The 25,181-nt window shown below is 40.2% G+C and overlaps 1 protein-coding gene across 1 annotated transcript in view; it reads left to right on the forward strand.

Moving 5' to 3' along the window:
- Nucleotides 1-24,915, forward strand: part of SYTL5 (synaptotagmin like 5) — a gene marked incomplete at both ends in the record, with an annotated part of 289,171 nt that extends 264,256 nt beyond the window's left edge. The window contains 6 exon segments of the mRNA XM_079765810.1: nucleotides 168-267; nucleotides 1,850-2,011; nucleotides 12,501-12,609; nucleotides 15,104-15,236; nucleotides 23,519-23,727; nucleotides 24,773-24,915. Of these exon segments, the coding sequence (XP_079621936.1) occupies nucleotides 168-267; nucleotides 1,850-2,011; nucleotides 12,501-12,609; nucleotides 15,104-15,236; nucleotides 23,519-23,727; nucleotides 24,773-24,915 (856 nt within the window).
- Between the last annotated feature and the right edge of the window lie 266 nt (nucleotides 24,916-25,181).

The following is a 25,181-nucleotide window of genomic DNA, read 5'->3' on the forward strand; positions in this document are numbered from 1 at the left end:
AACTCCTGGTTCATGGGTCAACACTGAACCACTGAGCCATAGAGGCCAGGCTGACTCTTATATTTACTGGCCAATTCTCTTTACTTCTTTTATTCACTGAAGTCTCCAAGTATTTTTTGCAAAGTAGATTTTTCCCAATAATTACTTTCATCTTTTATCATTTACAGTTATGTCAAGTCATACCTTCTTCCTGACAAGTCTAGAAATAATAAACGCAAGACCAAAATCAGAACAGGCATCAATCCAGAATTCAATGAAACACTAAAGGTAAGTAAATAGTCTCTTATGGTAACTCTGGTGATACTGTTCACAACTTCATTGGTTTAGAAGTAACTACAAAGAATTTGCATGTATATTTTATAAAAGTGGAATTTGAATAAATTAATGTAATACTCTTGGCTTTCCTAATAGTTTTTTTTGGAAAAGAAACAATGTAAACCACTCTTACTTTGTTTATTTCTCTGTTGATGCTAAAGTTGCAGCTTAAGTAGAGAAGATCCAGTAAAATTACATCTGAGCTGGCACATCTTGTCCAAAAAAATATATTTTACCCTTTGGAAAACTGTTTTTTTCTAGTTCCCCACAAAAGGAAGTTTGTAACTGACTTATCAGGTCACTTTGTACACACTCATTGTTCTGGTAACACAGAATGAATAGATGCTGTTTCTTGTTAAGGTTTCAGAATTTGGCTTAATATAGGCATGTGGTTAATGAACAGTGGAGATGCAGAGTTAGATTTGAGATATATGAGAGAAAGTGGCCTAGATAAGTTATGACGCAGGCCTCAATCCTAGAAAAATTACTTTTCCCCATTGGCTTCCATGTAATAACACCATCTCTCACCCTGGACCAATCTAGACTGGTAAGGAAAATCATGGAGACTAGAATGTGGAGATTATTGCCAGTAACAGGGAAATTTATTCATCTTGTGGACAGAGTGATGGATCTAATGTCAAGCATAACAGGAAATTGGTGAATGAGGGCATGTGTCAATGGAGTCATGTGCAGAAGCAGGAGGCAATATCAAGGCAGATAAAAATAAGAATAAATAAATATAGGGTTAATACAGTGACCATAATAGGATAGCAGAGCTGAGACCATAGAGAATAGGTAAACAGAGTGACATGACAAATTCAGGAAGCATGGAGCTAAGGTTAATCATGTCAGGAACAGCAAAGAATCAGTATAGATGAAAATCCAAGATCAGGAATTAGTCGGTCTGAAGCATGTCCTACGTGGTAGTTGAATAAAGCAAGCAGAAGGTTTGAGGGTGTATGAACATGTGGCCCTGGATAAATTGTACTGGAAAAGGAAAATCTACCTGAGCAATATTTTCTTTCTGTTCTTTCTATATTTACATTTACATTTTCATCTCTACACTTAGGCTGGACTTTATGAAGTTTGGTGTTCATAAGTGTCTCATTGTCAGTACTTTTCTGGATATGTGAGTTCTCATTATGAATAAAATAAGACAGAGAAGTTGAAGAATTGATATATTAAATTTTAAGCTTATAAAATGGATGTCAAAAATAATTAGGCAAATTAAAACCAGGTAAAACTGGAAATGGGAAAAACTTAATCACCTAACACTTTTTTATACAATACTTGAAGTTGATTGACTTCCCCCTAAATATTTTTCTGATATATCTTTCAGTGCTAGGTCTAACACAAAATGAGCATATGGAATAGAACCTCAGTTGTAGTGGAAACAAAGAAAAAACTTTTTGGGTTTGGTTTGTTCAATTACTAATGCATCTGATCTGAAAGGTGGTGAAAATAAATTTCAACCTGTCCTGGAATTGGCCAGAGCCTTCCATGTGAAATGTGATGTTGTCAATCTCATTTGCAGTATACTATCAGCCATACCCAACTGGAAACAAGAACACTGCAGCTCTCAGTCTGGCATTATGATCGATTTGGACATAACAGCTTCCTTGGGGAGGTGGAGATTCCTTTTGATTCATGGAACTTTGAAAATCCAAGTGATGAGTGGTTTGTACTTCAACCCAAGGTAGTAAATTCTTCCAGATTAGTTGAACAGTTATGCAATGAGTCAAGTTATGATCCACATTGATGTCTTCCAGTTTGCAAGGGATAATCTGAAAAATTAGTAAAGCTAATTTTGGAATAATATAATAAATGTAAATATATTCTTTTGGAAATATTTATTCAATATAGACTGACTGTATAATGCAAACCACATAGTCATATATATTATTAATATGTTTTACTAAAAATGTATTCATCATTTGGAGGTCTCTATTGATAAACAGAATAAATACATGATATGATCCTATTAGAAAGAGAAAGCATTCATTTTCACATAAGCAAAAACAAATCCATGGATCAAGATTAGTGTCAAAACATTCTATCCCCCATTCTTTATAATTCAGACATAAGCAGGAGTTGTTTTACCTTGGCTCACATGAGGATGTGACCAATAGCTATGTGTCTGGTTTCCTACTTTCCTACTTTTGATATTCATAACCCAGGACTTGAGTTATAGTCAGAGAAATAATCTCAAAGCTGGTTCTAGAAATTGATAATATAGTATGTTCTAAACTACCTTGGATTCACTCAATGCAGCTGGAGTCTTTCTACATGTAGTCAAGAGTAAAGTGAAAAAAGATCATATTTACATAACCAAACATTTTTCTTTATACAGAAAGACAAAAGAAGAAAAAAAAATGATGGTAAAGATAATGGACTCAAATGAAAATTCCTGAGTTTAATCCTGGCAGCTTCATGATTCTCTGTGTAACCTTGGGCAAATTCCTTAACTTCCCAGGCTTTGGCATTCTCATTTGTGATATAATAGTTGAACATAGCTTATAGGGATGCTGCAAGGCTTGAATATGCATTTTTTATGTGATGCTTGCAGTATTGTGTCTGGCACATTATAAACTCTCAATAAATGCTAGGTAATATCTATATTATATCACAGTCCCCTTATTGCAATTGACAGAAATCCCAACCCATACTGCTCAAAAAGTAAAAAGAAATTGTTGGTCAGTGATTATCAAGCGTGGCTTGATCCAGATGCTCAGGTCTCTTTTCTCTGTGTTGACTTAATTTTCAGACTCATACAGTGTTTGCCTTCTTCACTAGCTCCAGGTATGTTTCTTTTGGACACTACACAATTTCAAGCCTCCCATCCTAGCACTGTCTAAGAGAAAAGGGAGTTCCTCCTCCTCCAATAGTCTAACCAATACCCTGGGCCTGGTTCTCCTAATCCTAGATTATTTGCCCATCTTGAGATGACTCTATGGCCATAGAAATGAGCTACATTGACTGGTTTAAGACAATCAGAACATACCCTGGTCCTAAAGGTGGTATTGCCCCAGAGGAAATCCAGGTATAGTAGTACTAAAGGAATGATGAGTGGATGCTAGACAGGAAAAAGCAAAGTTTGGGTATCAACAATAACAAATGTTGATCATCATCAGTAGCAACATTGTTCACATCTAATGATTACAACAACCATTGTGAGCTAAGTGCCATTATCCTCATCCTAATATATAAAAACCCTGGGTCTGTCACATCTGCAACAACTGGGAGGTTTGACCAACCAGAAGTCAGTCCTGTAGTCAGCCTGGGTTGCTGTGGCGACCCAGCACTGACTGCTATGGCTGCAGGCATGGTGATCCAGCACTGACTGCTGAGGGGGTTGCAAATCAGGCATGGAGAGAGGCCTGAAGAGAGAAACAGGGTCTGATCCGTAGCCTCTGTGGCAGCTGCTGATCAGCACTCGCCTCTCTATTTAGCTCTGGGCCTGGTCAGCAGCTGCGTCCCCATTTCTCTCCAGGCCTCCACCAGGGCTGCTGATCAGCCCTGCCTTTCTGATCAGGCCCCATTGATAGGCCCAGAGATGCTGACTGGCATAGAAACTGAACAATCAGAACCAAATCTGGGTCAACTGTGAGGAGCCAATGGCTGCTTAGGAGGCAGAGCTTTTGATACTGACTGGCATAGAAACCGACTAATGAAAACCAAATTGGCCTTCAGAAGAGGGCAGTTGGGAGTGAGATCAGGCCAGCAGAGGAGGGCAGTTGGGGCAACAAGGCCAGCAGGGGAGGACAGTTGGGGGGACCAGGCCTGCAGGGGAGGGCAGTTGGGTGCCATCAGGCAGGCAGGGGAGCAGTTAGGGGGTGATCAGGTAGGCAGGCGAGCAGTTAGGAGTCAGCAGTCCCAGATTGTGAGAGGGATGTCAGGCCTAAACCAGCAGTTGGACATCCCCCAAGGGGTCCCAGATTGGAGAGGGTGCAGGCTGGGCTGAGGGACACCCCCCAACCCCCGTGCACTAATTTCATGCACTGGGCCTCTAGTTGTTGGTTTTTTGGTTTTTTTTCTTACTTAGAAAAAACCTTTATTATCTAATCTTTCTATAGCTCTTTGTTTTATATAAGGAGACTGGGACCCAAAAATTAAATACAACTTTCTAGTGGGATTTTATAAATGTTGGTCTCAAACATGGTGGAAATAACTAATGAAAAAAATATGTAGGAGGTATAATTTGGCTGTGAGTAAAATTGACAAAAATGTAATAAAAATATTTAAACATAAAATAACTCAAGCCCATGACTAACATAAATGTGATAGAGATACAAAGTACAGTAATAACAACAAATGAATCCACAATAGCATAACAGTCTCCTGACATTAATTATGGAAAATATTTGGTCATTACAGCTTTACATTTCTTGGAATTGAATGAAATGACTCACCACAATGGATAGCATTTAATGTGACCTAACAATCTCCTAACACTTCATTCCTTATGTATATGGGTAAACATCATGGGATCATAGTTAGAAAATGTCTAAGGCATCATATGATGTATGACATAGATGAAGGATGAATAACATGCATTTTAGTACCTAAAATCAACTTTTCTACTGTAAATTTAACTTTAAAGCATATTGGGGCTCTTTGGAAATCAGCTTAGAATATCCTCTGTGCTCAGGGAACGTGAGCACAGGTAATCACCTTCACATTACCATTGAGTTGGTTTCACTTTCTAATATCATAAGGGAGAAGCATCTCTCTGAGCCTGCTCAAGGTAGAAAAATTCTGATTGTGTTTAGTATCTGTTATACTCAGTTGGTTCTCTGCCAGATGTCTTTGGATTCCTTTCACCAAGTCTGTTAGGATTTTTGCTTCCAACCACCTCCACCTGAAACTCTCTTTAGAAAACTGTCCTTGGGTTACTGTAGCTTTTTCCACATGGGCAAAGAGCCAGAAGTTCTTTGGAGCTTATGGATCTCCTGCAACAAGGCAACTCTTAATCAACACCTTATAGGTGGGGTGGAGAAAGATCTGAAAACTCAATTCCCTTACTTAGTGGCGTAAAAACTCGGAGGTGTTACTTGTATTCCAGAGCACTCCTGCTGGATCATTCTGTGTCCCTGTTTGGATCCCTCCCTTCCCTGACCTGTTTCTCCCACCCTTCACTGGGTTATCCTGGTAATACTTTCTTAGTCACTTGTATAAGAATCCTCATCTCAGAGTTCATTTCTGGGGAATCCAATGTTAAGTTAGTGTCACTAATCCATGTCATCTTCCTCTGCCAAGCTTTCTCTGAAACATATGGAGGAAAGGCTGCAGGTTTGGACTTGCTTAGCTAGCATTACATCCAAAAATGAAGGCGGGTACCCATGCAAAAACTCGGTGTGCTGCGTCTCACTTCATTAGTGGCTCATCCTCAGGTGGAGCTGTGCTCTGTGTGGTGGTTAATTATCAGAAGTGTCACTTCATTCTCAATCTCTTGGATCAGTCATTTTGATGCACTTTGAGCAGCCCCAGAGACTTGATATTTCTTGTAGATTATCCAGCTGAGGAGGTAAAATGTGAGCTACAGGGACTAATTTATTTAGTAATAGAGGATCAGAATTAATAGCCCCCAAGATTTTGAAAATACAGATATGTTTTTGCAGTGGGGATACTGGAAAGACATAGTTCCTTACTTCTTATTGACTCTGTATTAGTGGAAGCCCCTTAACACTTACCTTTGTTTTAGCTAGGTCTTACAGCACTAAGCCAGTCAGGAAGCTATTGCAGAACCAGAAAGAATTCAAGATACCAAACATACTATAAAGTAGTTTCACTGTATAATTTCCATTTTACTGCATGACATGGAATTGCTTAGTAGCTATAACTCATTATGTTACTGAAAGGCATGTTAGGTAGTTAAACAAGAAGGGTTTGTTAGTATGAATTACCATTCATGTGTTCCCAGAGGCACTATTATAAATACAAGTACCTTTGAAAATCAACAGCCAGTTTAAGTGGTTTTCCAAGGAAATTTTCTCTGTTCTGCCTTCAGGCAGAGAGTAAATGTAAATTCCTGTGGAATTGGTATCTAGCTAAAAGGCTGTCTCTTTATTAGGCAGTTTAGTAAGACATTGGTTTATAATTTATTATCCCATCTTAGACCTGTAAATGCACTGGGAACTCTGCTTCCTACTCTGATGAAAAGTGGCTCCCTCTTAAAAACAAACAAACCAAAAAAAAAAAAAAACCAAACAAACAGAAGATAATGGGTATTCCTAATTATACCGCACCCCTGTCGAGAGACCGGACCACTTTTAATGTACTTTGAATAAATCCTAACCTTCACCTTGACACTCAATGCTCTCTTGATATGGTCCAGTCTTTTGAAACAAAGGAGGATGTCGGTGCTCTTCCCATATCCCCATTTTCCATGCATACATTGCTGTCCATGGCTTTCACTCCCACCAGCCAACACCTGTTAATCTTTGTAGGCTGTTGGAGTTGGTTTGATCTGTGGGCGTGGGAAGCCAGAACAGCTTGGGTATTTAAGTTTCCTGGAGATTGAGGACAGAAGGAACAAACACTCTCACTCCTTTGCCTCCTATGGGACCAGCTCTGAGGTGCCCTGTCTTGTATATATATCTCCCTGTGGGATTGAGCAAAAGTTACTCTTCATGAAATTTGCCTGATATCACAACCTTGTGAGTCTCACTACACTTTCTGATCCCACTTCCCCACTACCCTTCCTAGTAAAACACTCTAACCTAAGTTCATGTCTTAGGGTCTTCTGGGGAACCCAGAGTAGACACTTTGCTTTCATCTTCCTTGCTACCATTTTCCTGTACACACACCTCTAACCACACCTGACGTTATTTTACTTCTTATACATGTTCTACACAGCTCCCACTGTATTTTGCTCATACTGCTTTCTTGACATAGACTAACCTTCTTTCCACTCTATCTTCATCTGACAATCTCTCCTAATCCAATCTGGATTACTCTTTTTCTTCCCACAGTGGTTTACTTGTACTTAATTGGAGCAACTGTCATCATTTGTATGACATTGAGCTTGCTATGTTGTAGAAGCCTAGGAGAAGACTCCCAGCAATCAGAACTAATAGTAGGTCAATTAATAAAGAAAGTCACATAACATACACATACAAACACACATCTCCAATGCATTTCTTAAATGTTTATTTTAACTTAAATAAATGTGCATTTGTTTTCAAGTCTTTTAATATAGGAATAATTCATTTTACTTGAGCATGATTTCAGTTATTAAAATTCTGTCATATCTTTCTAGCATAAATTCTACCCCTTGTAAATAATCATCAACAGTTTCTAGTTTGAATTTCTCCACAAGAAAACAAGAATTTAAGAATACTTTCAAAGTAAACAAAATATAAAATCTTTCTTAAATACTCATATTTTTTTCTAATCTTTATAGCTTTGAGCCCAAATATAATCCAATAGCTAATTTATTTTAAAATCTTTAGTTTTTCTAAACTATTCAACTTAATTTTTATAGTAACAGATAACTTTTTGTACTCTTTGGTTTATTATACAATTAGAACCACAAAGATACTTACCTGGCATAAAGTACTTGGGAGACTAATGCAGATGATTCTTGATGAGCATGCAGTTCAACTGGTGGACGCAGACATGCATGGTCTTTGTAGAAAGGAGCCCGCTCTTTATTGGAAATGGAGAGCATTAAATAATCTAATGAATCAGTTAAATGACAGAATGCCCAGCCAGAGTGGCTCAATGGTTGAGCATCGACCTATGAACCAGGAGGTCACAGTTCAATTCCTGGTCAGGGCACATGCCTGGGTTTCGGGCTCTATCCCCAGTAGAGGGTGTGCAGAAGGCAGTTAATCTATTATTCTCTCTCATCATTGATGTTTCTATCTCCCTCTCCCTCTCCCTCTCCCTTCCTCTCTAAAATCAATAAAAATATGTTTAAAAAAATAAGGACAATGATAGAGCTTCTTCCTGTAGGTGTCCTGGATAGAATGAAAACTCATTGAAAGCAGGGTCTATGTCTTGATATCCCTCCAAAACTTGACAAAATGCCTTAAAAGAATTACTACAAGAAGGCATTTCATATGTGTTGGTTGAATGTAATTCTGCTACTTTTGTCTGAGAAGGAATTGCCTAGTGATATACAAGGAGAGCATGGTGCCTTGGAATTCTCTTGCAAGAATAAAAACAATACCCCTAAGCATTAGATATGTACAGGGTGCAAGATGACTTCCCCCTCATGACTTTCCTTTGTATGTGATTATGAAGCTACAGGACTTCATATTTATTGTTTCCTAATCTACACTAATAAAAGAGAAACATACAAATTGACCATCACTCCACAGCGCCCACCAGCGAATCAGAGTGAGTATGCAAATTAACACATCTACACTAATAAAAGAGAAACATGCAAATTGACCATCACTCCACTATGCCCACCAGTGAATCAATGAGTATGCAAATTAACCCAACTAAGATGGCGGCTGCCAAGGAGTTGGAGCGAGCAGGAGGCTTGGGTTGCCCCTGGCGATGGAGGAAGCCAAGCTTCCCACCTGCCCTGGCCTCTGCTCAAGGCTACAAAGATTCAATTATAGAAGATAAATAAATCCCAGATACCTGCTTCCAGCTGGCCCTGGCTTATGCTTGGGTCGCCGGGGGACTTGGCCAGCCTGCAAACCACCATAGGCCCCTCGCCCAGGCTGCCCCACGCCCCAAGGGAACCCCCACCTTGATCCGGGACACCCTTCAGGGCAAACCAGCTGGTCCCCACCCAATGCACCAGGCCTCTATCCAATCTAATAAAAGTGTAATATGCAAATTGACGGTCAATCCAACACACAAGATGGCTGTCCCCATGTGGTCAAAGATGGCTACCCCCATGTGGACACAAGATGGCTGCCACAAGATGGCCAGCAGGGGAGAGCAGTTGGGAGGGATCAGGCCTGCAGGGGAGGGCAGTTTGGGGTGACCAGACTGGCAGAGGAGGGAAGTTGGGGGTGACCAGGCCTGCAGGGTAGGGCAGTTTGGGGGAACCCAGGCCTGCAGGGGAGGGCAGTTGGGGGGGGGGACCAGACAAGCAAGGGAGAGCAGTTAGGGGCAATGAGGCTGGCAGGGCTGGGCAGTTAGGGGTGACTGGGTCAGCAGGGGAGGGCAGTTGGGGGGGACCAGGCCTGCAGCGGAGGGCAGTTAAGGGTGGCCAGGCTGGCAGGAGAGGGCAGTTTGGGGCAATTGGGCTGAGAGGGGAGCAGTTAGACATCAATCAGCCTGGCAGGGGAGTGGCTATGGGGTGATCAGGCTGTCAGGCAGAAGCAGTTAGGGGCAATCAGGAAGGCAGGCAGGCAAGCAGTTGGGAGCCAGCAATCCTGGATTGTGAGAGGGATGTCCTACTGAGATCGGGCCTAAACAGGTAGTCGGACATCCCTGGAGGGGTCCCAGATTGGAGAGGGTGCAGGCTGGGCTGAGGGACACACACCCCCGTGCATGAATTTTGTGCACTGGGCCTCTAATTTTATAACATTTGAAGACTCTATTTATATGAAGTCACCAGTATATTTTAAGCTAAAAACCAATGAAACATTAAGAAATCCCAATAATACACTTTTTAAAAAATATATATGTTTTTATTGATTTGAGAGAGAGAGGAAAGGGGAGATAGTGAAAGAAATATTGATTGACTGACTCCTGCATGCCCCCTACTGAGGATCGAGCCCACAACCTAGGCATGTGCCCTGACCAGCATTCTAACTAGTGACCTCTTGGTTCATGGGTGAATGCTCAACTGTTGAGCCATACTGGCCAGGCACCAGTAATTCATGTTTTGATCCCTACTAATACACTATATATTAGTATGTGACACCTGCACACATCACTGTTTTCTACCAACAAATTTTCCCACCCAAAGTTCTCAACCAAAAGCAAATAGAGCCTGTTCCCAGATGTACAAAAAACTACCCTAAACCTTAGTGGTGTAAAACAATAATTTATTATTATCATTCATCATTCTGTGGGGTAGCTGGACTCACCTAGGTGGTTCTCATTTAAGGTCTATCATGTGGTTACAGCCAGATGGGAGAGTAAGGCTGAAGTTATCTTAAAGGTTGACCAAGCTAGTCAAGTTGGCTGTGTCAAACTTGATGTTGGCTGCCAGCTAGGAGCTCACCCCTGACAATAGGTGCATCTACATGTGGCTTGGGTCTATATCATGAGTTTTCAGAGAGAACATCCCAAGAATATCTATTCTAGGCGATAAAGTAGAAGCTGTTAATCTTAAGGCTCAGGCCCAAAAACTGGTGCATTGTCACTTCTGCTACCAGTCAAAGCAATCACAGAGCCCATTCAAATCCAAAAAGAAAGGACAAACACTCCACTTCTCATTAGCTACAGTATCAAAAAAGTAGTGACCTTTTGAATCTGCCATACTATCCATTATAATTTTCCATTTATGACATTCTCATGGACTAAAATTTATTGAAACTTCAAAATAATAAGAGAAGTCCTTTACAAAGCACTTGTTCTAAAATAATCAGATTAAATATTAGATGGCGTTTGTTTCACCATGTAATCTCATTTTCCCCTGGTAAGGTGGATAAATAAAATACTTAAATGATTTTCCACACTTAATAATGAGTTTTACCACAATCAAGTGTAAAGACAGACAAGGATTCCTTTTGGTCTTTTCTTTCTTTCTTTTTTTTCCCTGAGGCTTGAACAGTTTCTGGGTTTGCTGTGAATTTTTAGGTTTCTGAATTTTTTTCAGTCTGTCTTCTCTCAGAAGAGAGTAGTTCTCAAACCCTTGGATCTGTACTAAGGAGTCAGATTCCTTAATGAAGATCCTTAGAAAGTACATTACTTTTCTTAGCCTAATTATGAAGAATTAAAGTTCAGTTGACTCAGTGGCAAGTCAGAGGACTACAGAACATATGTTCTTGATTCACATTTTTTTTTAATTTAAACTTTTGATTTTGGGATTACTATAGATCAACATGAAGTTATAATAAGCAATACAGAGAGATCTTATATAGCCATTACCCAATTTCCCTCAATATCACAGTCAAGGTACTGACATTGATATAATCTACCAATTTTATTCAGATTTCCTCAATTTTCATTTGTGTCTGTGCTTATGTATTTATTTCTATGCCAGTTTATCACATGTGTAGCTTTGTATATCCACCACACAGCCAAGTTACAGAACAGTTCCATCATCACAAAATTCCTCATGTTCTTTTATAATGACACCCACTTTCCTCCTAGCAACCAGTAATCTGTTCTCTATACCTATCATTTTATAATTTTAAGAATGTCATATAAATAAAATTGTATAGTGTGTATCCTTTTGATACTATCTTTTTGTAACTCAGCATAATTTTTTAGAGATCTAAGTTGTGAATATCATTAGTCATTCCTTTTTACTGCTGAGTAGTAGTCTATGGTATAGATATATTGCAGTTAATTTAAACATCCACTTCTTGAGGGTCTTCTAGGTAGTTTCCAGTGTGTTACTATTATAAATAAAGATGATACAAATATTTGTGTACTGGTTTTTATGTGCATATAATCTTTTATTTCTCTAGGATAAATACCCACGAGTGCAATTGCTAGACTACATATTTAGTATTTTAAGAAACTGCCAAACTATTTTCCAGATTGGCTACACCATTTTACATTTCTACCAGCAATGTTTTAGTGAATTAGTTTTTTCACATTGAATTTTGGTGATGTGAATTATAATTGGTGGCTGGTAGCCCAATGTGAATCAAGCATTACTGCTTACTTTCCCCTTATTAGTCACTTATGAAAGCCTTGGGACATCAAGGACAGACAGGAATAAGTACCTTATGAGACTATCTTCAGTGACATCTTTATCCCTGCCTCATACCCCAAACTATATGAATGTTCAGTGATGGTCTAGTCCTCAATGCATCACAGGCACTCAGTATCTATTAACTGACCAAATATGTGTTACACATCTCCTATCAAATTCTTTTTAATTTAATGTTAAAAGTTATATGTAAATGCCTTCTTAGAGTTTTCAGCCTCTCTTTTCTCCTACCTAAGACATTTCTTAAACCAGTAAGTGCTAACATAGTTGAATGGGAATGGATTGTCACATTTAAATCACCAAGTAAATGTTGTACAAACATGGGCTACAAAATAACAAAACAAGCATTTTCACTTTTTCTTTTTATATGTATCCCCTTGGCCAGATGGAATTATCTACTGACATTGGCCTTCAATACAAAGGAGAGCTGACAGTTGTTTTACGTTATATTCCCCCAGATGAATACCTGACGTTCCCACCAGGACAACTTCAAGGTAAAGTAAAAATAAATGCCTTTAATCAAGAGCATTCTGTTCTAGAAGTGTGAGAACAGGGATCAGAGATTATTTGGACTCTGTTACTTTTGCAGTGCACACATGAAATGTAAAGGTTTAGGTGTCACTGGTTTTTGAGGAGAGTTGAGATGCACTATATATGGAGAAGGGTGTGGGATTCTAAGTTCATACTTAGAAACAAGCCTTAATGGCAACATTTGTTTCTTTGAAGTCCCAGAGATATAGGATCTTCCCTAGGGAGGGGGTTGTCTCAGAGAGGGGAGGTATAGATAGCTGCTGTATGGATTAATGACATTCACAGCTACCCAGCAAGTCTTGAGGAAGATGCTGATCTAGAACACAGAATGTAAAGGAAAAATCCAGATGGAGTCAACTTTTAAATCCCTCTTGTTTTTCTCCTTCCATCAATTCCTATAGGCAGTCTCCTCTATCCTTCCATTCACTATCACCCTTTTCATTGTGACTCTGTGTAAGTAACTTATTATATCTTGGCCTCAGTTTCCTTACTTCATAGGGACATTGGAAGAATTAAATAGGTTCATTTATAAAACTGCTTAAAACTGTACAAAATAAAGGTAGTGGTGGTTATTATTCAGGTTGAGCACATTTCATAATAAAAACTAGAGGCCTGGTGCACAAATTCGTGCACAGGTGAGGTTTCTCAGCCTGGCCGGTGATTGAGGCCTACCGGGGGCTGGCCGGGGGGGGGGGGAGTGCTGTGGGAGGTTAGCTGGCCAAGGGAAGGGGCTGTGGGAGGTTAGCCAGCCTGGGGGAGGGGCCACAGGAGGTTGGCCGGTGGGGAGGAAGGGCTGTAAGAGGTTGGCCATCCAGGAGGAGGGGTCGTGGGAGGTTGGCTGGCCAGGAGGAGGGTTTGCAGGAGGTTGGCCAGCCATCCCCCAATCGGGGCCAATGGAGGGGCAGCCGGCCGGGGGTGAGTGTTGGCCGACCAAGTGGGGAGGCTGCAGGAGGTTGGCTGGCTAGGGGAAGGGCCGGTGGGAGGTTGGCTGTGGGAGTGCACTGACCACCAGGGGACAGCTCCTGCATTGAGTGTCTGCCCCCTGTCAGTGCATGTCATAGTGATTGGTCCACCAGTCATTCTAGTCAATTCTAGTCATTCTAGTCGTTCTGTTCGTTCTGGTTGTTCCGGTCATTTGGTCATAATGGTCACTTAGGTGTGTGTGTATATATATATATATATATATATATATATATATATATATATATATATATATATGATGTAGAAAGAGTTTTCTTTCACTCAAAAATGTAATTGTTCCGGGCTATAGCCCTTATAAAGAATTGGCCCTGCATGGAGATGGCAATTTACAAGACTAAAATTTCAAAGAAGAGAGTTATGGAATTTTCTCTTTTAGAGCCTTGATGCTTGTGTGTGATTTTCATTGTAGTTATTTTCCAATGAGAGCAGGAATGTGGCTCAGGCAACTCTCAGTATCATTGCATTTTATTATTTTATAGTCTGTGAAAAGATACTTTGCAGCAGAGTACTTAAAGTTTTAAATTTATTTGTTTATTTTACCCAACAAACACAAAAAAGACCTATCTAGAAGGAATCCAATGGGATAAAAATAAATTAATACATGGAAAAATACACAATAATATTAAGATAACTATTCCATATTTAAGTCTGAAATGTGAAATCTTATTGTTATTAATGTGAAACTTTAGCCTTGGAAAATTCAATATTTGTGACAACTGTGTCAAAATACAATCCGCCTTAGCTTAAATAGTTGGAAAGTGATACAGAACCTCAAAGGAAGTTTGCTTCCAAAGAAGATCATGTATCTTACTGGGGATTTCCTCACAAACCCTAGAAGGCCTTAGAATCATATAATAAAATTTATTCCCCCCAAGCATTATTGAGATGTAATTGATAAAAATACTGTCTGATCTCACTTATATGTGAAATCTGAAAAATGTCAAAGTCATAGGAACAGAGTGTAAAGCAGTGGTAACCCAGGGTTGGGGCAAGGGGAGAATGGGGAGAAGTTACTCAAAGGGTACAAACTTTCACTTTGGAGCAGAATAAGTTCTGGAGATCTAATGTACAGCATGGTAGCTATAGCTAATAATATTATATTGTGTATTTGAAATTGGCTAAAAGAGTAAATCTTAAGTGTTTCCACCAAACCTAATAAAAAAGATAAGTATGTGTTAACACATGATTCAATCAGTAAATGAAGTAACTCTTTGTACTTTTTTAGTAAATTTTTAAATAGAACTCATGATCTATCTTCCTCCTCCTCCTCCTCCTCCTCCTCCTCCTCCTCCTCCTCCTCCTCCTCCTCCTCCTTCTTCTTCTTCTTCTTCTTCTTCTTCTTCTTCTTCTTCTTCTTCTTCTTCTTCTTCTTCTTCTTCTTCTTCTTCTTTCTCTCTCTCTCTCTCTCTCTCTCTCTCTCTCTCTCTCTCTCTCTCTTTCTCTCTCTCTCTCATTTCATTTTGATAGCTCACACAGGAAAGAAGGCCTTTAAAATTGGAAAGAAGAAACCACCTGTACTCTCTGGAGGAATACTAGAAGTGTTCATCAAAGAGGCAAAGAATTTGACAGTGGTGAAGTCAGGAGGCACTGCAGATAGCTTTGTGAAGGGGTAATTTTGTTTAGGTCATTTTAGATGATACCTCATGGGAAATGAAATTATCTGTGATACATGAGGCCGTGCTGATATGTTCTTCTTACTTGAAATGTACTAGGAAAGAGTTACCCTGGAATGCTGACTCTTCCATATAAAACTATACAGTATAGAGTGAATTACATTTTCTAGCTTTCAGCCTGCTTCCAGAATATTTCAGGAATTCCCATGACTTTCACCTTCATGACTGGCAAATTTTCATGTGCACTTTATTTTTTGAAGGAGGTGAAAGTATGATTTTCTATGTTTAATATAATTGTATTGTGATTTATTATCATTTTGTGCTGGAAATATGCAACAAAAACAAAAATATTACATACTTGGGATTTTGCTCCCTTGGGGGAAATAGTAAAAAGTGGATTTCTCAGAGCATCTTCCCTAGAGATACCCACTGGATAGTGCTTTGGAGAAGGTCTATGACTGCCTGCTGGAAATTTGTGCTCACTTTATGGAGCACAGGGAAGTTTCTTGAGGGAATACAAGCCCTTTAAATGGACAGTCTTGTCAATTCTAAGCAACCCAAACAATATATCTTGATTTTTATATGAGATTTTCTCCTATAATTAGAATAACTGGAATCAGAAGGCTATTTTTTATTCATTCAAGCAAACACACACATATATATGCACATGTACCAAGAAGTAAGTACTGCAGTATCAGAAATAAGATATAATCCTTGCTTTCATGGAGTGCCATAAAATACATGAGGCCAAACAGATTCCCATGAGGTTAATTCTTTAAGTCAGATGGCAGTATTATTCCTCTCCTCAATTCTTCTTTGAAAAGTATAATTTTTCCTACAAGGAAATAAGGGAAACCTTTACCTTCACATGTTCTAATTTTGATAAGAAAAATAAAAAGTAAAGTAATATAACATGGTGGCTGGCAGGATCGGAGTGAGGGCAAAAGTGTGAGTAAGGGAGTGAGAGGGGAATGTGTGGATGTGCACAGTGTGTGTGTTTGTGAAGGACAGTTAGATTTCACAGGAGTCTCGGGGGCTGGCAGATCATACTCTCCTGGACAAACAGCCCCTGTTACTGCCACAGGCACTTCCTTGGAGGGCATGGGGATGGCATGGAAACCATACCATCTTGAAGGGGGAGAGCAGTGGTGGCTAGGAGTATAGATTCACCATCAACGAGACTGGCATTGGACACCACCCTAGACCCACCGCACCTGCACAGTGAGCAGCACACCAGTGGGACCTAGAAAGGGACCACCTCCACGGGCTCTGGGGACTGCCCCCCCACACACAGTGAGCTGCACGCCACTCCCAATGTGGGTTCTAAGATCCCCACAGTGAGTCACAGAGTCACTAGCCAACCTGGTGCAGGCTCCAGGACTGTACAGTGAGCTGCATGCCAGTGGAACCTTGCAGGTGACCCTCACTCTGGGAGCTGGAACCCTGAGCACATCCACAACAGCTTGCATGACAAAGTTGGAGTGAGCCACATAGTCAGAAAACCTGTGAGGAGACTCCATCCACAAATGGGACAATAACAGTCAAGACCCAACTACATCAGGAGAATCCAAATAACTCAAGTAGGGGGCTTTCCTAGAACACCCAGCTCAAGAGATAGAGACTGTACCACTGGGTCCCACAAAACACCTACTATATAAGACTACCTCCAAAAAAGCTGGGTGACATAGCAATTTGATCTAAGACATGGAAACAAATACAAAGAGACAGCAAAAAAGGAGGATACAAAGAAACAATCCACAAAGGAAAGACATAAGGAGGAATCATGAGAAAAGGAACTAAATGAAATGGAGGCAAATTATTTGTGAGATAAAGAATTCAAAGTAATGGTTATAAGGATGCTAAAACACCTGTCTGAGAGTTACAAGCAACTCAATGAGAATTATAAGGAGCTGAATGGGAAACAAAACCAAAATGGATAAGAATCAAGGGGAAATGAAGAATGACATAGCTGCAATAAAGGACACCCTGGAAGGTTTCATCAGTAGACTATATGAAGCTGAGGAACAAATCAATGAGTTAGAAGACAGGGTAGGAAAAAAACAACACCTAGTCAGAGCAGCAATTGGCAAAAAAATTTAAAAAGCAGGATATAAAAATTTTATACAACCTAACAAACGGAAGACAAACAATCCAATTAAAAAATGGGCAAAGGACCTAAATAGACACTTCTCCAAAGTGGACAAACAGATGGCCAAGAGACATATGAAAAAATGCTCAAAGTCACTGATCATCAGAGATGCAAATTAAAATTACAATGAGGCATCACCTCACACCTTTCAGAATGGCTACCATCAACAATGACAAGTGCTGGCAAGAATGTGGGGAAAAGTAGACCCTAGTACACTGCTGGTGGGAAAGCAGACTGGTGCAGCCATTATGGAAAAAAGTCTGGAGTTCCCTCAAAAAAATTAAATACAGAACTGTCATTTAACCCAGTGATCGCACTTCTAGAAATATATTCTAAGAAACCCAAAACACCAATCAGAAAGAATGTATGCACCCTTATGTATCAAGTATCCTATGATCTCACTCACATGTGGAATCTAATGAACAAAATAAACTGTTGAATGGAATGGATCCAAAGACATGGAAGCATGGAACAGAGGGCAGAATCTTGGAGGGAAGGTGGGGGAGGGTGGGTGGGTGGGAGGTAATCAACCAAAGACCTTGTATGCATATATGCATAACCCATGGACACAGACAGTAGGGTGGTGAAAGCCTGGGGCCAGGGATGGTGGCAGGCTGAAGGGCATCAATGGGGGGGAAATGGGACATATGTAATACTTTCAACAATAAATATTTAAAAAAATAATAATAATAAGCAGGAGAAGAGTTTAAGGCAGCTTTGGGACAACATCAAACAAAGCAACATCTGCACAATAGGGGTCTCAGAAGGAGAAGAAGCTGAGCAAGGAATAGAAAAAAACTGTTTTAAGAAATAATGACAGAGAATTTCCCCGACTTTGGAAAGAAAAAATTCACACAAGACCAGGAAGGACTGAGAGTCTCAAACATAAGTACAATATAATGAACAACATAAACTGATGAACAAAAATAGATCCAGAGACATAGAAGAATTGAACAGACTGTCAAACCTCAGAAGGAAGGCAGGGGAGGATTGGTGGGTGGGTGGAGATCAATAAATTAACTTGTATGCATATATGCATAACCCATGGACACAGGCAATAGGGTGGTGAAGGCCTAGTGTAAGGGGCGGGGGCAGGCTAGGAGAAGCCAATGGGTTATTCATATATGTTGAGACATAATACTCTCAACAATAAATATTTTTAAAGTAAATTTAAAAAATAAACCAATAATAAGGAGAAGCATATGTCTGATGAGTGTGTGTGCCTGAATCCTGGTCATACACTCTTTCTCATATTAGTGAGATACTTTATTTGGATCCTGATGTTGCAATTTGCCCCACCAGCACCACTATCCAATTCAGGGTTCTTTCTTCTAACTGCCTGATGGGATGAAGGGATGGCTCCCTGCCTATGCCTCATTGTGGCCTTGCAGGGGTGACTGAACATCGTCTATAATTATATAACAAAGAACATATATATACTTTTTTAAAAGATAGTAACTTTCTAGTAAATTCTCTCCCTAGTTACACTTCAACATTGAGATGATTTTAAAGCAGGGTTGCGGAATGTCCAGCCTCTGAAATCATTTGTTCTGGCCCTGCCAAGGCATTAGGGGTGAGTTAATTAAATGTTTGACCAAATATAGAAGGCTAATGTTTAAGTTGATAATTTTGTTTGGCCTGCAAATGATGTTATAAATATCCAAATGGTCCTTGGCAGAAAAAAGGCTCCCCACCCCTGTTTTAAAGGGACCTCAGATTTTTTTAAAAAGAGCCTGAAAGAGCAAGAATAGACCCTTCTGTAAAATTAATCATTATAAAATATATTAGTTAATATTAGCTCTGTCTATGTGCCATCATAACAGTGGCTTATACAAGACATGTTTTTTTTCTCTTGCATGTAAACAAAGATTAAAGATAAGGTACCTAGGGCTGGTGTGGAAGCATCATGATAGTCAAGAACCTAGGTTTCTTCTTTGTTGTTATGGTGTCTACCTTATGTAACAAGATAGCCAAATTCTATCTGGCAAGACACTTCCCAGAAGTTTCATACAAAACTACTTCTTGTATCCTATTAGCCAGAACTTAGTCACATAACTGTATTAGCTGCATGGGTGGCTGGGAAATGTAGTGTTTAGTCTGGGAAATCTTGTGCCTAACTAAAATAAATAAAGACTTTTTAAAGAGAAAAATAAGGAAAGAATGAATATCAAGAGATAGGTAGTCTCTGCTTGATACGTGAAATGAAATCTTAAGTATAGCAATGTATCTTCTTTTGTAAAGTCATTTGTTTTGTGGTATTTTTCATATTTGTTTGATATACTAATTCCATACCCATATGCCTTCTATCCTAAAGCCTGCTCCCTGATTTATTAGGTACCTAGACCCTCATTTTCCACCATGGTCAAACAGTGTTTTCACCTATTTGAGAAGAGATTCCAGGAAGCACCAGTGAGAGGAGAGAAAAATGACACAAGGAAGCTAGGAAAAATATGTTAGTAGGCAGTTTACTATCATGGGCAATTGGGCCTCAATTCCACTTGGGAAAGCAACAAGTAACTCTGAATGTACCTTGGGATTGTGCCTTCAAGAGAAAAGTAAGCTGTTGGGACTTGTTCACCAATTTCTAAAACTTATTGAGGGTTGTTCCCAGAGACATTAAATCCTTAATAATCCCAGGACTCCCTGCACATATGCTGAGCCAGCTCACACCAGAGAAAGTCCTTACCTGGAAAAGCCATGAGACACAGGCTCCTGAGGTGGGGACTGCTCATCCTGGCTTCAAGTCAACTCATAAGTGGGCCAAATAGATAGGAGATAGCACATTAAACAGTGTCTACTACAGGAGGTATTTTAGAATAGTGAGTGGCAAGAACCAAGATGGCAGCATAGGTAAACACCAGTACATGCATTCTCACATAAACACATAAAAATTACAACTAAAATACAGAACAATCATTATTCTGAAATCTGGCTGAATGGAAGTCCTACAACTAGTGAATTAAAGAAGAAAGCACATTGAAACTGGTAAGAGGTGTGGAGGCATGGAATTGGCTTGTCCAACACCCACAGGGGTCATGTTTTTTAATTGGTAGGGATATCTTGCCTAGGGAGCAAAGGGTTCCAGCCCACACCAGGCATCCAGTCCAGGGTTCCAGTGCCAGGAAGAGAGAGATCCTCATAACTTCAGGCTGTAAAAACCAGTGGGAATTGTGGCTGAGTGGCATGGAGGCTGCTGGAGTCCCAGGCAGTTCCTCTTTTTTTTTTTTTAAATATATTTTATTGATTTTTTACAGAGAGGAAGGGAGAGGGATAGAGAGTTAGAAACATCGATGAGAGAGAAACATCGATCAGCTGCCTCCTGCACACCCCCCACTGGGGATGTGCCCGCAACCAAGGTACATGCCCTTGACCGGAATTGAACCCAGGACCTTTCAGTCCACAGGCCGACGCTCTATCCACTGAGCCAAACCGGTTTCGGCCAGGCAGTTCCTCTTAAAAGGCCTATGCATAGAATACTCAGACTCACTCCCACTGAGCTCTAGCACTGGAGTAGCAGTATTAAAGGATTCAGGGACATGTGAGGAAGAACTAAATTGTCTGGCATCAGGGCAAGAACTCAGGGATAGTGTTCTCTCAGACAAAATAGCTAGGACCTCCTCCCTACAGAGCTGACTGGCAGGTGCCACATCTGAGTCTCCATAAACCTGACCCACACTGTTCACCCCACCCTGGTGATTTCCTGAAATCCAGCCCCACCCAATATGCAGCCCCACCCAAGTTGTTTGCAGTGTCTTTTTCATATGAATGGCTCAGCCTTCAGAATTTCCTAAAATCTCTCAAGCAAGTAGCAGCTGGACTCATACCTCTGATAAATGGGCCCAGGCCCAGCACTAGCAGCAGCTTGCCAAGGTTCACAGCTTGGTCTCTTCTGGAAAACTCTAAGCCCAATACAAGTAGCAGCCATCTGCAGATGACTCTGTAGCTCATGCTGGGTGGCCCCAGGCAGGGCACATGCAGTGGCTGACTTTGTACCTCACAGAAGGCCCCAGAGCCAGTGAACCCGGTGAACAGCTTCAGATCATGCCATATTATAGCTCTACCACATCTATGAGTGACACACTCAAGGGGCGGACTTGGTGAGCACCAAAGACCCACTAAAGCAAGTCCTGCTCCACAGCAGCTCTTCCATTGTAGTGACAGCTGGTCCTCACAGCCAATTGGCCTGGGGGTCAATTCCTCCCAGTGAAGCTAATAGCAATCAAGGCTCAACTACAGCAAGGCTTTGCACACAGCCCACACGGGCTCACCTAGAGTGCCCAGCTCAGGTGATTGGGGAGGCTGAGGCCCTGGGCTCAACAGGACACCTATTACCAATTCCAGGAGACATAGCAGCTCTGCATAATACACAGAAACAAACACAGGAAAGCAGTCAAAATACCAAGACAAAGAGACATGTCACAAATTAAAGATCAGAAGAAATCTCCAGAAACAGAAATAAATGAGATGGAAGCAAGCAAACTACTAGATACACAGTTCAAAATAATGGTTATAAGGATGTTCAAGGAACTCATTGAGAATTTCAAGGAAATTAGTGAGAACATCAAAGACATGAAAAAGGACCAGTTAGAAATGAAGGATACACTAACTGAAATGAAGAATAAATTTACAGGGAATCAGTAGTAGAGTAGAGGATGCTGAGAATCAAATCATCAATTTGAAATATGAGGAAGCAAAAATCACCCAACCAGAAGAGCAAAAACAAAAAAGAATCCAAAAATATGACAATAGTGTAAGGAGCCTCTGGGACAACTTCAAGCATATCAACATTCTAATTATGGGGGTGCCTTAAGGAGAAGAGAGCGACTAAGAAATTGAAAACCTGTTTGAAGAAATAATGACAGAAAACATCCCTTACCTGGTGAAAGAAATAGACATAGAAGTCCAGGAATAGCAGAGTCCCAAACAAGAGGAACCCAAAAAAGCCCACTCCAAGACACATCATAATTAAAATGTCAAAGGTTAAAGACAAAGAGAGAATCTTAAAAGCAGCATGAGAAAAGCAGTTGGTTACCTACAAGGGAGAACCCATATGACTATCAGCTGATTTCTCAACAAAAACTTTGCAGGATAGAAGGGACTGGCAAAAAATATTCAAAGTGATTAAAAGCAAGGACCTACAACCAAAATTACTCTACCCAGCAAAGCTATCATTTAGAATTGAAGGATATATAAAGAGCTTCACAGACAAGAAAAAGCTAAAGGAGTTCATCACCACCAAACCAGTATTACATGAAATGTTAAAGGCTCTTCTTGAAAAAGAAGCAGAAGAAAAAAAAGATCACAAATATGAACAATAAAATGTCAATAAATACAACAATTTAACCTAAAAATCAAGATGAACAAACAAGAAATCTAATGAACAAAAAATGATGAATAAAATAGAATCAGAAGCATGGAAACATGGAACAGACTAACAAATCTCAGAGAGAATGGGGGTGGAGGGTTGGGAACAGATTAACCAAAGAAAATGGGATGATGAAGGCCTTGGGTGGGACGGGATCTGGGTGGAAGAGGACAATGGGGGTGAAAAAAAGGGGGACGTCTGTAATACTCTCATCAGTAAAGATTAAATAAAATTTAAAAAGAAAAAAATATTACATTTTTCCTTTTCTCCCAACTATCCTAATAAAAAGGAAAAGTGAGTGTGGGCATTTCACTATTGCTTCACCTAAAAGAAATAATAAATCATCCCACTAAATAAATCCAAATTTAGGTATATAAGAATCTGGGAGCCGAAACCGGTTTGGCTCAGTGGATAGAGCGTCAGCCTGTGGACTGAAGGGTCCCAGGTTCGATTCAAGGGCACTTACCTTGGTTGCGGGCACATCCCCAGTGGGGGGTGTGAAGGAGGCAGCTGATCGATGTTTCTCTCTCATCGATGTTTCTAACTCTCTATCCCTCTCCCTTCCTCTCTGTAAAAAAACAATAAAATATATTTAAAAAAAAGAATCTGGGAGAGAAAAGCCAATACACATATCACACTTACACACACACACACACACACACACACACACACACACACACAGCAGGAATTATGGGAAATTGAAATGACTATTCAATTATGCCATTTTCTGCCTACTTTCTCACTGACTGCATTTTTTTCTGCAGCTACCTGCTCCCTGATGATAGAAAAGTCACCAAGCACAAAACTCTGGTAATAAAAAGGACTGTTAACCCTCAGTGGAATCATACTTTCATGTTCAGTGGCCTGCATCCCCAGGATATAAAGAATGTTTGCCTAGAACTTACCATCTGGGACAAGGAGGCTTTTTCCAGCAACATCTTTCTGGGAGGAGTTCGTTTGAATTCTGGAAGTGGTGAGGGACGAGGGACTCTGATTTGGTCTGTGACTGCATAGGGTTTGGGAGTGGTTCCTGAAGGTTTGATATGTAGTAGGTATATATGTAATTTCAGCATAGCTGACTCCTGAAATTTCCACAGATGTCCTATGCCTTTAACCAATGATCTGTTCATTTTTAAAATAAATATACTACTACACAACTTTATATCCTTCAACTAGAAGTTTGGGATGAATAATTTTTATTTTCATTATTTTCACAAAATGTCATTTACACTTTAATCTAAGTGAATTTCAACTGCTTTCTTGGGTCTTACTTCAGGTTTTTCCCAGGAGAGGATCAACAGACAACACAGGCTCTGATAGGGGTGAGGATGTCCAAGACCAACTTTACTTCATCCTTTTCTCATCCCTGTCCAGAATTTTCAGCCATTACTCACACTAGTTAAAACAAAATAATTTCCCCCTGAAAACTAATATCTGATGTTTTGCAAACAGACCATGGAAACACACCACTGGTGCCACAAGACACAACTATAACAGGGAGAATAAGGGGGTACATTAAAGTAGTGGAGCACAAGCAGACCAGACATACATGTTCTTCATGTGCCATGGTAAACATTCCTGTTAAGAATAATTCCACCCCTATGATGCACTACTTATTATAGATTAAGGAGAGCCTAGAATATATATACCACTAAAGTGAAAACTCCCCAGGTCAAAGAACTGGAGTTGTTAGGAAGAAAGAGCACCAGAGCCCAGTTCAGCCTTTTATTCTGTCATGTTAACTCAATCCAGATGAACTAGCTCTCTGCAAACTATCAAAGTGGGGAAGAAAAGAGCTATGAGTGCCCTTCTGGTTGGTTTTCATCATCTAGGCAGAAGAGAGTAGTGTAGGCTACAAAAGCTGTATTTCATTCTACCACTCACTAGATATAGTTAATGAGAACAAGTCAGTGAAAGGCTCTGTGATCAAAAGCCCCCCTCAGAGGTTAATAAATGTCTTCCAGAAGACCAAAACATTTAATCTGTGAAGAGTAACATTTTCTATTTCCCTTTCTAAGGTGTGAGCCATGGGAAGACTGTGGATTGGATGGACTCACAGGGAGAAGAGCAACGTCTTTGGCAGAAGATGACTGACAATCCTGGGACTCCTGTAGAGGGTATACTCATGCTTCGTTCCAGCATGGGGAAGCGTCAGCTCTGAAGGTACCATTTTCCAAAATAAGACATCCTGGGACTGTTTGGCTGTCATTTCCTACCAGTAGCAGGATTGGGTCCTAGGCTTCCTCTTCCCTGGCATTTCTCACTTGAGGGAATTAGGACATGAGAGGAGAGATGTCAGTGTGATGAACATTTAGGGTCTTGCTGAAAGTCTAAAAAAGCATGTACCACTATATGACCATGGTCCATGGACATCTTGATTGGATGATAGAAAGTGTGCCACATTATTCTGTCAACAAGCAAATTGTG

This window comes from Cnephaeus nilssonii (assembly GCF_951640355.1).
Source record: "Cnephaeus nilssonii genome assembly, chromosome: X".
NCBI lineage: Eukaryota > Metazoa > Chordata > Mammalia > Chiroptera > Vespertilionidae > Cnephaeus > Cnephaeus nilssonii.